General features: G+C 42.0%; 1 protein-coding gene across 1 annotated transcript in view; it reads right to left on the reverse strand.

Annotated features, from left to right (window-relative positions):
* Nucleotides 1-13,439, reverse strand: part of CAAP1 (caspase activity and apoptosis inhibitor 1) — a 31,779-nt gene extending 18,340 nt beyond the window's left edge. Inside the window, exons 1-4 of the mRNA XM_048503897.1 lie at nucleotides 13,214-13,439; nucleotides 9,638-9,838; nucleotides 3,395-3,479; nucleotides 1,859-1,937 (exon numbers count right to left, since the gene is read on the reverse strand). Coding sequence (XP_048359854.1) covers nucleotides 1,859-1,937; nucleotides 3,395-3,479; nucleotides 9,638-9,838; nucleotides 13,214-13,336 — 488 coding nt within the window. The 5' untranslated portion in view covers nucleotides 13,337-13,439. The remainder of the gene's footprint in view (nucleotides 1-1,858; nucleotides 1,938-3,394; nucleotides 3,480-9,637; nucleotides 9,839-13,213) is intronic.
* Between the last annotated feature and the right edge of the window lie 2,120 nt (nucleotides 13,440-15,559).

The following is a 15,559-nucleotide window of genomic DNA, read 5'->3' on the forward strand; positions in this document are numbered from 1 at the left end:
CTGCCTGAAGGAGCAACCTGGTGGGCGCGGCCTGGGGGAGGGGTGTGGGGGGTGATTCTCTACCCCCAGATGTGATCAACTGGAATGCGCCCAGGGACATGTGACCCCACATGTCCCCGTGAGCGTTCCACCTCTGGTGGCTTGGCAAGCACTTGTTAGCAATGCTCTAGGCTGATCCTGCATTGAACAGGAGGTTGGAGTAGATGAAGAAGAAGAGTTGGATTTATATCCCCCCTTTCTCTCCTATAAGGAGACCCAAAGAGGCTTTCCATTCCCCCCTCACAACAAACACCCTGTGAGGTAGGTGGGGCTGAGAGAGCTCAGAAGAACTGTGACTAGCCCAAGGTCACCCAGCTGGTGAGTGTTGGAGTACGCAGCCTAATCTGAAATCCCCAGTTAAGCATCCACAGCTCAAGCAGCAGAGCGGGGAATCAAACCCAGTTCTTCCAGATTAGAGTACACCTGCTCTAGAGTTGGATTTATATCCCCCCTTTCTCTCCTGTAAGGAGACTCAAAGGGGCTTACAAACTCATTTCCCTTCCCCCCTCACAACAAACACCCTGTGAGGTAGGTGGGGCTGAGAGAGCTCAGAAGAACTGTGACTAGCCCAAAGTCACCCAGTTGGCGTGCGTTGGAGTGCACAGGCTAATCTGAATTCCCCAGATAAGCCTCCACAGCTCAAGCAGCAGAGCTGGGAATCAAACTTGGTTCCTCCAGATTAAAGTACACCTGCTCTTAACCACTATGCCACTGCATAGTGTAGCATGTATGGTCCCTTCCAACTCTATGTTTCTATAATCCCAACTAAGCAACATACATGCATGAACTGAGCAGAGTTTACAACTGACATGTGATTTTGTTACAGCTGACATAGGGTGGGGACCCCAGACCCAATCTGTGCATACTCCATAATATGTAAAAACCCCTCCAGGCTTGCTAATAATCAAGCAGCAGGGTGGGATTTGAGACTTCTTCTCAATGTCTCAAGCTGAACAGCCATGAATGCAATCATGTCAGGCCCACAGACCATAGTGGATCACATACTTTAAACACCATTATGGCAGCAAAACTATTGTGACCAGTAAGGAAATAATATGTGCATCTCTGGGGAAATCAACCAATTTGTTGGCACTTTTTGGCTAATAAAAAAACATGCTCATTGTTAAGTTTTTAATCAAAATACAAAGCTTAAAGGAAACTGCAAAAAGATATACTCAGGTTTCTCCACAGTAGGAACAATTTTTTGATAAGAAGGAAAAGAAAAGACGAGATTAAAGTTTGCACTGTAGGTTGTCCACAGAAAAGATGCACCCCACTAAATCCTGCTATACACAGACTTCACATATTTACATTTTATTTATTTACATTTTATTTATTTATTCATTCAAGACCAGAAATGTACACAGCAAGTAAGGCACAGCAAGCACACTCAACCAGCTTTGATGTTTGTAAATGGGGAAACAGAAATCTGTGATTCTGAAACACAGCACAGGCAAGGTACACAAATAGCATTAGAATCTAGCAGGGATGTTTGTCAAAGATCCCTTACAGTTGTTGTGCAAATTGCTACCCAGACTGGAGACATGCTTAACTAAGAATTGACCAAGTTTTGCAAAGGTTTCACCAAAATTTCACTGGAGCCAAATCAAGTTTTGTCAGTTAAGCTTACCAAGACTCACAGGAGGGTTCACAAAAGTTTCACCACGTGTTCAGTAGTGATTTTATTGGGTATTTAATAGGGGGTTTCTTGGAATTTCTAGACAAGGGCACTTTCACCAGCCATTTCCAGGGCAAAACAAACTGCAAACAAAATCCTGAAAGGTTGATTAACATAAGGCTCTTAATTACAAATACTTACTGACTAATTGATTCAATGCCGGCCTTCCCTTCACTAGCACTGGCCTCTACATCGCTGTCAGAATCAGCACCATGCTCACCTTGAAATAAAACATTACTGTGAGTTTCAATATCTTGGGAGTATTTCCTCTGTCTTGTTAATATTGTATCTCAGTAAAATATTGTTATGGATGACAAATGAAGTGACACAGTGTGACTGCTTGGGTGAAGCCTGAAGAGAAGAAACCTTTTGGAACTTGAATGCCATCAGTGGAAGAGACACTGGCCTGAGTTTGCAGTAGGTCAACAAGAAAGAATTTTAGCAAGTTCCAAGGGTGGGCTATTTCTTTGTAGAGAGGGTAAGCTCCTTTCACAAATAGTGCATGCTTGCTCTCTCATGCTCAACTTGCACATGTATAAATGAGCAGACATTATACACCACCAATAACCTCTCTTTGCATAATAGCTATGATGGTAACAGGCTGCCCCGAAAGTTGTTATTGTCTGAAGCGGTGGAAACAGTACCAGATAGCCAAATAGGCTTTATCAAATTGTTCCAGCAAAGTCTAACCTAATGCTTTTAGAGCCCCTACTTGTCAAACTGCTATACTGGTATTGTATAGAAATCCTAAGTAGGTCTATGCAAAGTAAGTCCCATTTGTGACACAGCCGGGAAACCACACAACACCCCAGTAAGTCCCATTTGATTGAACTGACTTTTTACAAGAAAGTGATCTTCAAAGTTTCCTGCTTTCTTTAGCCACGCTGGCCATTCTCCCTTACCATGTGCTATGCCTGAAATTCTTTCCCAAAAATCTTACATTTTGCCTTTTCTCTCACTTTTCTTTCTTCTCTCCTCAAAACCCACCCTTTCCAAAAAAGTTTTGGGCTAAATCCCTCAATCCTCATCTCTGAATGAAGCCAATCAGCAGCCTGGACTCAATTTTTCCTCTGTTCCTTCCTATTGTTTCTTCCTTACTGTCACAATTTGGTATGTAAAATCCATTTGGCAGGGTCTTTTTTTTTTTTTTTTTGCTCATGTCATGCTATGAAACAATAATCAATAAAGAAAAGGACAATGAAGATCACAGTCGTGGTGTGGCGAAGAAACTGGCCTCTGCAGAAATGATACATTGATGGAGAATGGACAAGAAGCCTAGTACGGAACAAATAAATCTAATCCATTGCAGAGTCAAAAATGAACAAATGCTAGGGGTTAATTATAAAAATAATGGATTGGATTCGTTTGTGGAACTAGATCTTCCTAAACCTCCTGCTACCCCAGCAGCTGCCTGCATCCCACCCACTGCAAAGAATCATCTGGGGTTGGAAACCTTCAATAACAATACACTGTGCAGATATAAGGGGCTATAGCAAGGGTCGGTATGGGGCAAAATGGCCCCTCTCATGCCAATGGAGCAAACTCTAATTCACTCATGGAAGAATCAGGAAAGTGATTTCACCTTTCTTTGCTATTCTTTGACTAGTATCACTCCATAATTTCAGAGTAATATAATATCAATATAAATGCTTTGTTGTATATTATAGTAGTGCTTACCTTCAAGAATTTTCAGTAATTTCTTCTCTGACATGAGATCCAACTGTTCAAGACAAAGTCTTTTGATTTCTTCTATGGAACAGGTCTAGGCACAACAAAGTTTTTTAAAAAAGATTTCACACAATAACATTTTAGAAAAGAGTCTGGACAAGTCAAGCACTGTTATTAAAAGGTAAAAGCTTACAATCTGAAGTGTTTATAATTGCAAAAAACAATGAAAAGTAAAAAGTTAGGTAAGCAACAGATATGCCAAATCTTCTCACACAGGGCTCCCCAACCTTTTAAAGCATGCAGCCCCTTTGAAATTTTAACACAGGTTAGTGGGTGCAACCACAAAATGGCTGTCACAGAATGAGGAGCCAACCACCAAATGTCAGTGAGTGAGGTTATGGATAACAGTAACACCTCACCATCATGCGAAAAAGCTCTGTTTAATAGGATGCCTTTCAATACGAATATCTTGTTTTAAAATATCTTGTTTAAAACATCTTGTTTTTAAAAAGCTTATCTTCAGTCACACAGGAAAGACCTTTGTGCTGTGGTGGCAACTGCTGCCAAAGCAACATTTTTCAAAAGCTGCACAGCCAAGATCTCCAAAAGCCAATTATAAATTCCACCCGCTTTCTGAAAACACTAGGCACCAGAAAAGGTATCGGTAGGAAGTTACATTGAGGATGCCTGGTCCCACATTTCTGAATGCTAGCAACGCTTCTATCTGAATCCAGACAATCCAATACAGATTATTCAGACTTTTGTTTTTTGTTAATTATACTCAAGAAAACAGTCTATAGCTTTATAGAAAAGATCTGTCTTGCTGCTATGAAATGTCTACCACCTAAACTTTTATACAGTCTTCTCTATGAAATGATGTTCAAGGCACTTTGATCATACAAAGAGAGTTAGTGAACTTTGAAGCTAACCTATATGAGTTATGAAAGCATCAATGTCTTAGAATATCAGATGATATGGGTGCTGATGTAACACTGACTGATGTCAATGTCTATTTAAACTACAGTCATCCCTCCCAAATCATGACCTTCCACAACGGAGTTTTGACTGATTGCGGCTGGAAAGTCGTCACCGAACACAACACTGGAGCCACACTTACCTGGAGGCCAGGGACAAGGGAGAGACCAAAGAGGCAGAAAGCCAGCCCCAAGGCCAAGGAGGGAGCTGGGAGCCACCAGAGGCAGGCGAAATGGGCCCAGCAACATGGAGCAGTGGCATGGGTCAAGCGCCTGGGATAAGCTGCAGGCGTTGTGAAGCTGCAGCCACAGCGGAGGAAGAACAGTCAAGCCTGTAGCACCCGCCCCCTCCCACCCACCCCCGCAGGTCACAATCAGAAGCCAAGGAGGGCAAAGAGGATTGGGGAAGGAGAATGGTCTTAAAGGGCCAGAGGAAGAGGTGGGGCTTGAGCTGGAAGAGGGAAAAAGATTGGGAGGGCAAAAAAAATTATAGTTTTCCAACTGCAGGGGGCACTGTGCTCCTAACCCCAGAGATGTGGGAGGGACAACTGTACAGTTAGATTAAAGTGTGCTCAAACCCTGATTGCAGCTCCCCCATCCTTCCTGACATGAACTTAAAGACTACTTGCGAGATATGAAAGCAAGCACACACTGGAACTTCTTGTCCCCAACTGAGTAGGTTAGGATCCCAGTTAGCAGGAATTCGGGAATAGAAAAGAAGCACGTATGCATGCAAGCTCTGAATAAGCTGGGCTCATGAAATTTTTATTTAGCTACAGTTAAATCAGATGTCTAAATGCAAGCACTGATTCCCTACAGACTGCTAGCCACAGGAAAGTTTCCCCTTCCTTGACTAAAACCCCCTTTAACAATTAAGCAAAACAACACTAGCTGTGATTACACCTAGCCAGGGTGGCCTTTACCCCAAGATCTGAAACTAATTCCAAGCTGTTATTTCAGATCCTAGTTTTGTTAATTTTTCTTCTCTTTTCCTACTGTCAGAAAAGCAGGAATGAGAAACCCTACATTAGTTCAGAATTTTAAGTTACTCCAAGCCATTCCAGCCATAGCGGCACCCTTCCTCAGTCCACTCCAGATTCTCTATTTCTCTGTCTCTGCAGCAGGCTTGCAAATTGCCACTTGCCTGGTAGCCACCAGGCTATCCAGCTAGTAAAACTGTGAAAGTTATTTTTTCTTGTAGGCAGGCTTATAAAAATGTATGGAGGCTAGAAGACTCATCTGCCAAGTTACTTTGTGATATCTAAGGTAGAGGAAAAGCTCAGGGTAGCTGCCTGGACGTGAAAGGGGAGACACAGAGCCTCCTAGAGCCTTGGAGAAGAAATGCAACCAAGAAAGAGCATTTTAGGGGGAGAGGTTCTCTCTCTCTCTGCTTAATCCTGCTTTTAAAAAAATCATTAACTCCAAGATGGTACATTGTATTATAATCTGAATACTCATGCTTTCCTTGACAATCCACCTACGGAAACACTGTAGTGCTTTGACAGAGTACAAAATGTGTACTATACTGTTTATTCTTAAACCTTGCTAGTCCCCACTGTCTAGAGTTGCTATATTTCCTAGCAAGGAGATCAGAAGTCTCTTGGGAGTAGTGTTCTTTTTAAAATTATAAATAACCTATTTATAAATTGTCAGGTTGCCACACTCCTCTCTGATGGCATTGGCATTACATCAAATTAAAGAAAAACTTCAACATCCCCATGGAAATGCTATAATTATACACTACATTATTCCATATGCCACCATAATTAATGTTATTTACATTTCCAGTCTGCTCAGTGCCAAGGACTTTGCAACAGTATTTCTTTTTTAAAAGATACACAGACAGAATGTCTTCCTAGCAGTCTGATCTTGATGATCTACTGCCGAACCAGATCATAAATGCCAGGGATGGCACGTATTATATAGGGCTCCCAAGGTTTAATTGGTAGGTTAATCAGTGAAAGGCTTAGTTGATTAATCAGTGAGAAAACATTTTAACTGTTGGGGTTTGGCAAACCTGCAGGTCACAGAAATGAAAAAATATTAAAGTTGCCTCTTCTTTTCTACAGAGTAACAGCTTTGCTCTTGTCTAGCATTTTCCAAATTCCTGATCACTGATGCGCACTTTTTGCTGAGTTAAAATTGACGGCATGCTTCATTTGCATTCAGAGATGTTTACTTTTAGAAAGTGGCACGGAAAAAGGTTTCTGCTTGCACAGAAGCCCTTGCCTCCCTGCCCTGTTTATTCCTCTGAGCCCCTGTTCCGGTTGGAAGAAGGCAAGCTCAGAATAGCGTTTCATGCAGAGGGCAGCTTCCTCCGCAAGTAGGTTCTTTAGGCCCATGGGAGCTTTTAATTATTGCTTGTAGCAAACAGTTCTTTCACATCCATGTTTGGGAATTCCTTGTTTATTAAATGGAAAGCTGTTTTTCCCCTCTCGTGAATATCAGCATGAGGCAATTTTGTTGATATGCAAATTTAGAGCTCTTTAAGAGGAAGAGTATTAACCAACTAAAAATTCTCTAATCAGCTGGCAGTTCTAATACTGACACTGTGGCATCAACAGTCATTAGATAATACTGAAAAAGGCAAATCACAAGCATGTATAAGAAGATTGTAGCAATGTTGTTTGATCTTTGGGTATGGCTGGAAAACCCAGATGCCTCATTACCTGAGGACACAGAAACTTGATGCTGATGGCGGCGTATTTCAAATATTTAATGAGACCTGTGAGGCACTGGCTCTGAGAAAACTCATGTAGTCATCTAATCCTTGGAATCTATACATAAACTCATATGTATAACTCTCATAGAAATAAAAAGAGAGCTATTAAGGCAATACTTGGATGGCCAGGGTCAGCCCAATCTCAGAAGCTGAGCAGGGTTTGCTCTGATTTGTATTCATATGGGAGACCACCAAGGAATTCCAGAGTCACTCTGCAGAGGCAGGGATTTGCAAACCATCTTTGAATGCCTCTTGTTTGAAAACCCTAAAGGGCCACCATAAGTCAACTGCAACTTGATGGCACTTTCTACCATTAAGAGAATAAACTAACCACAGGAATATTCTGATTACAATTAATGATTCCAATACATAACAAAAAGTTCACAATTTTCAATAGAGGATCAAGACCTTTTGGAGTTTCCTTCACTTTCTCTAAACCTAACCAAATGGATATGGTTGGTAATGAATAATATATTCCCAAATTATTTAACCCATCTTGAGTCAAATCAACAATTTCATTTCAATTTCCATTTCTTTTGATTCTGGATCAAATAATTCAGTAGGCAAAAAATCACTTCATTCCACTTCTACTGCTTCCTCTATGTAATCCAACAAAAAGATGAAACCTGCATTTGTCCATGCAGTTAGGCTGTTTAATCCTTCTAATGTCAGTGAGATTGAAGCACCCTTACTTCACACAGGATTGAAGCCAACAGGAGATAACACTTTTAATATTTGAAATAATTTTCTAATTCCAGCTCAAATACAATAACTACAGGAAGCATAAAGAGGACTTTTGACATCTTTCTGATCCCCCTTCCACACAAATGAGCTGTAATAAGAGTCTTGATTTATAAAATTTATTTTTATGTTCCCCTTAACTTTCATTACAAAACACTAATAAAAGTTAAAAAGACATCTCCAGACTTTTCTGGATGAGATATCAGCCCTGGATGATTCCAATCCAGTTTCAATATAGGCCATGGGGTTGAAACAACTCTGGTCACCCTCATGGACGACCTCCAGAGACACCTGGACCAAGGTGGGTCAGCATTGCTGATTCTTTCAGATCTATCAGCAGCATCTGACTTGGTCAACTATGACATTTTAACCAGCCACCTCACCAGCATAGGAATACAGGGATACGCCTTACAGTAGATGTGCTCCTTTCTCCATGGCCAGGACAGGTTGCACCCCTAACTTCCACACACCATCTGTTGGTGTACACTGTCCCACAGGGGGCGATTCTGTCACCGATATTGTTTAACATCTATATGTAATCCCTTACTGGTGAATCCAGAGGTTTGGACTAGGTTGTCATCAGAATGCAAGTGACACACAATTATATCTGTTGTTGGACGGCCATCTGGAAGTTCTGGCCAGTTACCAGGGGGACATGATGGAATTGATGAAACAGAGCTAGCTGAAGCTGAATCCAGCAAAGGTCATGTGCTGGATCGGGGAGGGTTGATTGGAGAATGCCAGATGCTGACACTGGACAGCATGCAGTTCACAGCTGAATCAACAGTCAAGTGTTTGGGTGTAGCTCTGGATGCCTCTTTGACTATGGAAGCTGAGGTAGCGCACACTACTCAGGTAGCATTCTTTCATCTGCACCAGGTGAAGCAGCTGGCACCCTCTCTCTCTCTCAGACTAATCAAGTCACTGTGATCCATCCAACAGTCACCTGTAGACTAGACTGTTGTAATTTGCTCTACACAGGGCTACCTTTGGCCTGCTCCGGAGGCTCCAATTCAACCAGGATGTGGCATAAGGTACCTTATGAGGTCCTCATGGCAGACACATATACAACCTATGCTTCGTCAGCTGCACTGTCTTCGAGTGGAGCACCCAATCAAATTCAAGGTTCTCATACTAATGCACAAAGCGCTCAATGGTCTGGGACTGGCCTACTTACAGGACTGTCTCTTCTGGTACGTTTCCCAAAGATTGCTCCACTTGGCGAATACCAACTTACTGGTAGTCCCCAACTCCAAGGAGATCCAGCTTGCCTCAACCAGGGCCAGGGTTTTTTTGGCACTGGCCCCAGCCTGGTTGCATGTCTGAGGACAAGAGAACCCTGCATGACTTTATGGAATTCCATAGGGCCTGCAAGACAGGAGCTGTTCCACCAGGCAAATGGTTGAGACAACTATGGTTAACCATCAGGGCCTTCCCCCCAATCTTTGATCTCTAACTTTTTATCTAGTCATCAGGGTTCTTCGGAGTTATGGTTGTTGCTATTAGTTAGTCTTATCAATTGGAAGATTACCGCCACTTAGTATGTTTTGTTATTGTCTTTGATGCTTTTAAATTTTATACTTATATGTCATGAGCCGCCCAGAATCTGGAAAGAGAAGGGCAGCACATTAAATCAAATAAATATATATACAAATAAAAAGTATTTGTCTGAAATATGACATTACAGGTATATTAATTTGGTGAGGGGAGATTCATGTCATGTTGATGTTTTAGAAATCTTTATTCATGGTGACTAATTTAAAAAAACAACAACAAAATACTGGGTATAAGCACTCTCAGAGTAATAAATAGTACCTTTAAAACATCAGGCAGCATTTTCTGCAGTTTCTTCTCCCCAATGATACAAAAGCACTGTTGAAGCATTTCCTTCTTGTCTGTTATATAGAAACTAACTGGTTTCAGTTGCACACTGAGGTCTAATCCACCTTCTTCTATGTCACTGAGCTCTTCTCCCCCATCCTCCTTTTCTGAAGCTTGTGCAGAACATTTTGTTTCCTAAAATATAAAGAGAGTAAATTGTATCAGTTATCAACTGGAAGAACACTTCTTTGACTGCATATTAATCTCAGCAACCAAGCTGTACCTAGAGTACTGAGGGAACAATGCAAAGTTGGGAGTAAGTCTCATATTATTCAATAGATTGTTTTGCTGTCAAGTCACATCTGACATGGCGACCCCTGGGGGGATTTTCAAGGCAGGAGACGTTCACAGGTGGTTTGCCATTACTTGTCTGTGCATTATGACCCCAGTATTCCTTGGAGGTCTTCCATCCACGGGTCAACCCTGCTTAGCTTCTGAGATCTGATGACATCAAGCTAGCCTGGGCTATCCATGCCAGGATCTTATTCACAGAAAAAATGTCATTAGGATTGCAGTCAGGGTCAATCAAGCTGCTTGTATACAGAAGGTAATAGCTTTCTGTGCAATTTTGTACAATCCAAAATCATAGAGCTCCTTAAAGTGGACAAATGCAATTGTGTATGTCAGTATTTTAAACATGATGCATAAGCCTGCTGAATTCCACATTTCTGATTTGAAAAATCAGAAAGTCAGCAATTATGTTTACAAAGGAAAGGTGAAGAGAGAGTAGATAGAGGGATATAGTTCTTTTCTTCAAATATCACAATTAAATGTAGCTTACTGAAACTGATTGTTCAGGGAAATAACAAAACAATAAAAACACTCAGCATTTATATGGCACTTTAGAGTATCCCAAACATTCCTCAGCTAACATATCAGATTGGGTCTGGACATGCAGCAACATAAATGATAGAACAATAATGTGATAGAACCTGGGACACTTAGGCCCCTTCCGCACACGCAAAATAATGCATTTTCAAACCACTTTCACAACTGTTTGAAAGTGGATTTTGCCATTTTGCACAGCTTCAAAGAGCACTGAAAGCAGTTTGAACGTGAATTATTCTGCATGTGCGGAATGAGCCTTAGACTCACAAAACCTCATCTTCCTATATGGAAGAAGTTAATATCCTTGCACCAAGTTTTGTAAAATATTCCTTCTTGTAAGGAGATAAGGACTATGGCAGCCTACACCAGTGTCTGTGAGGCTAACTTTGGCCCTCTGGGGCTTTTGGAAGAAATGTAAAACTGAATTTGTTATAGCAGTGCGGAAAGGATTATAATTGTATTTTGTGACTATTTGTAAGTAGAGCAGTTTGTTGTGTTGTGTTTTAATTGTTTATTCATTGTACGTCCCACTCTAAGTCTGGAAAGAGAAATTCAAGACAAATAAGCAGACAAAACAACAGTTGACTACCAGTGTGGAACCGCTGAGGAGGAGGTGTGACCCCTGCAGAGCCATAAATGTCACTTACGCCAGAATAAGGGATATTTATGCCAGTGCAAAGGCAATTATGCTGGTGTGGGGAGTTGCACAGCAGCCCAACATCCAAGCACTATAACAGCGGCAGCACCAGTGCTTCTCCAATGCAGGAGCCCAGGTTGGTGCTGAAGGAGGCATTCCTGGGCATGGAGTCAGCTTTAGTTGGTTCCTGAGCCATTTCAGGCCAGGAGCACCTCCATTAGCCAAAGCACACTTATGCCAGCAAAATCAGTGGCACAGCCCATTGTACTTGAACAGGGAAAGGGGCTACAAGTTTTAAAAAGCCCTCCCAATTTCCAGGGAGGGTGGAAGAAGAACAGGGAAGGTGAGCTGGAGCCAGAAAGCAACTGGCTTATATAAAAATCTCAGTATAAGTACTTAGAGAAGCAGGAAGGACTAAACAACAAATGGAAGGGGGGCAAGAGGGAAGACGTGGACAGCAGTGCAAGGAAGGGTGTAGCTAGGACGCTGGCCCTGGATGGAGGGAAGAAGTCTGGGACAAGGCAGTGCTCACTGGCATATCTACCCGTTCTGGTGGCTAAGCAAAATTAAATTCTTGCAATAAGAGCTTTTGCTTGCCAGGGGGAGAATAGAAAGTGAAAGTGGGGCTTGAGGAAATAGGTCCGCACAAGAAATCTTGCTGCAGTGGACATTTGCCCCTATCATGCAGCAGACACATTGTGCGTAATCAGCCACTCTGATGTTTTTATTTACTTCATTTTCAGCCCACCTATCTCATTCATATTCCAAGTGGATTACAAAATGAAAAAAAAATGTGAACAATGTAGCAAACCTAATATTAACATAATTAGAAAACAATGCAGATAAACAAAAACTGGCCTAAGGCATACCGTGCCATAACACACAAAGTGGCTTAACAAAGGTACAATACAGTATTTCAAAAGAAAAACAGATACAAGTAAACACTGCAATAGACTACAGTCCCATTCCTTCATTGTGTGTCATGGAAAGAAAGGCATAGCACATGCTTTGTACACAGAAGGCTCGAGAATACAATGGTACCTCCTGGCACTACCAGTTTGAAGTGTCTCAAGCAGATTGGGAAAGACCTCCATTTGGAAGGTGATTCTGAACAGAATACACAGTTCTGGGAATGACCGACATGAATGGGCTGATTCTGCATTCTTCTTATGTAATAATGTCACACCAATTCTCAAATCTGTCTTCATGTAATTTATAATTAACTCCTTGCCACAATAGTTAACAGTGGGCACCAACTAAAATAACTGTAAGAGAGGACTCAACAACACCCTTCTCTGGAATGTACAATGGGTACACCAGTTATTTGCCAAGACAATGTAAAAAATAAAAGAAGTTATATTCAGAAGTGGCTTCTCTTTCTGAATACAGTAAATATATTGTAGAGTACAACTGTATGAATCAAGTCCTCATTATTTGCTGCTGAAGACAAGGATTTGATGGCCCTTTGGTGTGATCCACCAAAATATTTAAGTTTCTTTTCATCAAGTTTCCAACTTCAAATTGCTGTTTTCCTTAACTGTTTTTTTTTACAGAAACAGTAGTATTAGTTCTAAAATGCTTTGTTTGAAATTTGATTTCCAGCGGAAACGTTCTATTACTTGAAATGTCCGAGTTCCTTTAAAACGAGTTTCACATTTCGGAACTGTTACCCCTTCTCATTGGTAACAAGAAAGCCTGTAAACGTTCTTGGGACTATTTCTGCAAACCAGGCTTTCTTACAGCCACCCCAAATGGGCTTTTAAAAATCAATGGACTAAATCACGCTGAAACTGGGCTGGGTCGTACATCTGGGCGGGTATACACGCCTCCTTCCAAGTCATATTTTCGGAGCGGAAGGAAAGAATATTTGTACGAACGAGAAATGCAAAACACCGACTTCGAAACGAATGTGGTGAAACGAAGGAGTTGTGACGGGAAACGCCGCCCTTCTCTGGAGCGGATCTTCTGCAAAGCAATCTGCGCATGCGTGTTATGGCACCACCACCCCACACCCATCCCCGCCGACGGCTAATGGACTGCTCTACCTCCGGAAGGCCGTGCAGCGAGTCTGTGCTCCTCCGTTTCCTCTCGCTGCCGCCTCCCTCCTCCGGGCAGCACAAACGGGAGCGATGCCGCTTCTTTTCTTTAGCCAGTTTACGGCCTGTCATGGCACTCTCTGCAAACAGTACTGTTAAAATGTATATATATTTAACCGTCCATAGTGCACCCGCCTCCACGGCTGCGCGCTGAGGACAGAATTGCGCGTCGCCTGAGAGCCGTTCTCTAGGGCGCGCGTTTGTGACGTCACTCCGATCCTGTGCATCTCTTTAAGTCGAGGTGCTCATCTGCCTTTTGGTGGTGTTTTAATACTGTTCGGTGCAGACGAGCGGAGACCCGCGAAGGAAGCCGATGCCTTGTCACGGCCGCAGTCACTGGCCCATCTTTTTCTCTCGAGCATGCTAAGCAGCAGGTGGTGGGAGAAAGATGGAACGGCGCCTCGTCCTCCCGTCCACACTGCTGGGGTGGGAATTGGGAAGGAAAAAGGGCCCACCCTACCAGTTAGCAAGGGACTCCGTTCCAGCTAACATCTATTGACCACCACTCCTTGAATATTTGGGATTTCTTCTTTCTGATCAGCAATCTGGAACTATTTTTCCTTCCGCTTTCTCTGTACCACCATTGAAAAAAAAATCGCAAAGTAGGAGCAGGGACCAAACTGAAAGTACTTTTTATTGTCGAAGGCTTTCACGGCCGGAATCACTGGGGTATTGTGTGGTTTCCGGGCTGCATGGCGGTGTTCTAGGAGCATTTTCTCCTGACGTTTCGCCTGCATCTGTGGATGGCATCTTCAGAGGAAAGTACTTTAGTTGAGTCACAGACAGGGCCAGGGAAAATATTCCCAAAGCAACTGGAGCATCCATGATGAAGACTGCTTACAAAAGTCCTTTTCAATTCCTTTTGCTTCCCATGAACGAGGTAGCAGGGGCCTACACTTAAAGGGGAATGGGTCTGTTTTTACTAGGCTTCAGTTTTCAGTTGCTAATAGAGCTCTTTTGCGCATTTACACTACAACGAAACAGTTAGAAGGTCCCTTCCCTACGAAGGCAGCCTCTTATAGTAACAGGGCAGATGCAACTCTTTTCCTACTTATATCTTCCAAGGTTTGGGCTATGCTTAAATTCACCAGTCTGAGAAAAAAAGGAAATGTGTAAACGATATTGTAAAATATTAATGGTATCTACCAATCCACTAATGCTCTCTCAACTTGTGATAGCCTGTCTCCATACACAGTACATAATTGCTTGATGAAGAGCTATTTTTCACCCATCAGACATCTCTAGATATAAAAGAGAAGCCCAGTGGCACATTAAATTCTAAAAAAATTATTCCGGCATAAGATGCTCTTGAGTCAGAGATCACTTGATGAAATGCATGAAGTGGACATCCATTGTTTGTGTGTGTGCACCATCAAGTCACAGCTGATTTATGACAGCCCCTGTAGGGTTTTCAAGGCAGACATTCAGAGGTGGTTTGCCATTACCTGCCTCTGTGTGGCCTGAGTTCTCAGAGAACTGTGACGTCCAGGGTCACCCAGCAGGCTTCATGTGGAGGAGTGGGGAATCAAACTCTAGGCATTCAGATAAGAGTCCATCAGTCTTAATCAGGAGCATATATTTGCACGTTCCAATATTTACTATTATTGTGTGATTTTTTTTCAAGGGAAGTACACTGAGAACTAAACATGGAGTAAACAAAAAGGTATTTCTGAGAAACCATAGACTAGCACACTGGGATTTAGTTCAGTACCTCCAGATGAAGGTGAAAGATTTTCTCCAAAACAAAATAAACTAGGTATTAGAAACTGAATGTACTATTCACATATTTAGTATATTTCTAAATGGACAAGAATACAGGATAAGCACATGAGCTTCATGTTTCTGATAAGGAACTAGGAATAATGCTGACATTTTGGTAGAACAGATTAGGCTTTAGAATGAACATCTCATCAATATGAATGAGGCAGTTCACATTTTGCAGTATTTTTACTGCAATCTGGCTTGCCACAGATAACATTACTAGGTTTCCCAGAAAGAAGGTTATCACTGAATCCTCAGAACGACAGAACCATATGCATTCTGAAAGAACATTTTATAGAAATTGAAAAAAAGGGAAAGCCCATGGCTCACCTGAAAATTAAACCCAGTTTTGCTGGAATGCTTGATGTTATACTATTTTTTTCCATAATCTCATCACATCAAGGAGCTGAATACACACACCACTGAGTTCCTATGAAACTAGAAGACCCTATCGTAGTAGTCTGCATAAATTCATGAAAAATCAGGATTACATTAGGCATGATATCTCGTAATACAAAATGATGATACCCAAGA

Source organism: Sphaerodactylus townsendi, linkage group LG07, assembly GCF_021028975.2.
Source record: "Sphaerodactylus townsendi isolate TG3544 linkage group LG07, MPM_Stown_v2.3, whole genome shotgun sequence".
NCBI classification, from domain to species: Eukaryota; Metazoa; Chordata; class Lepidosauria; order Squamata; family Sphaerodactylidae; genus Sphaerodactylus; species Sphaerodactylus townsendi.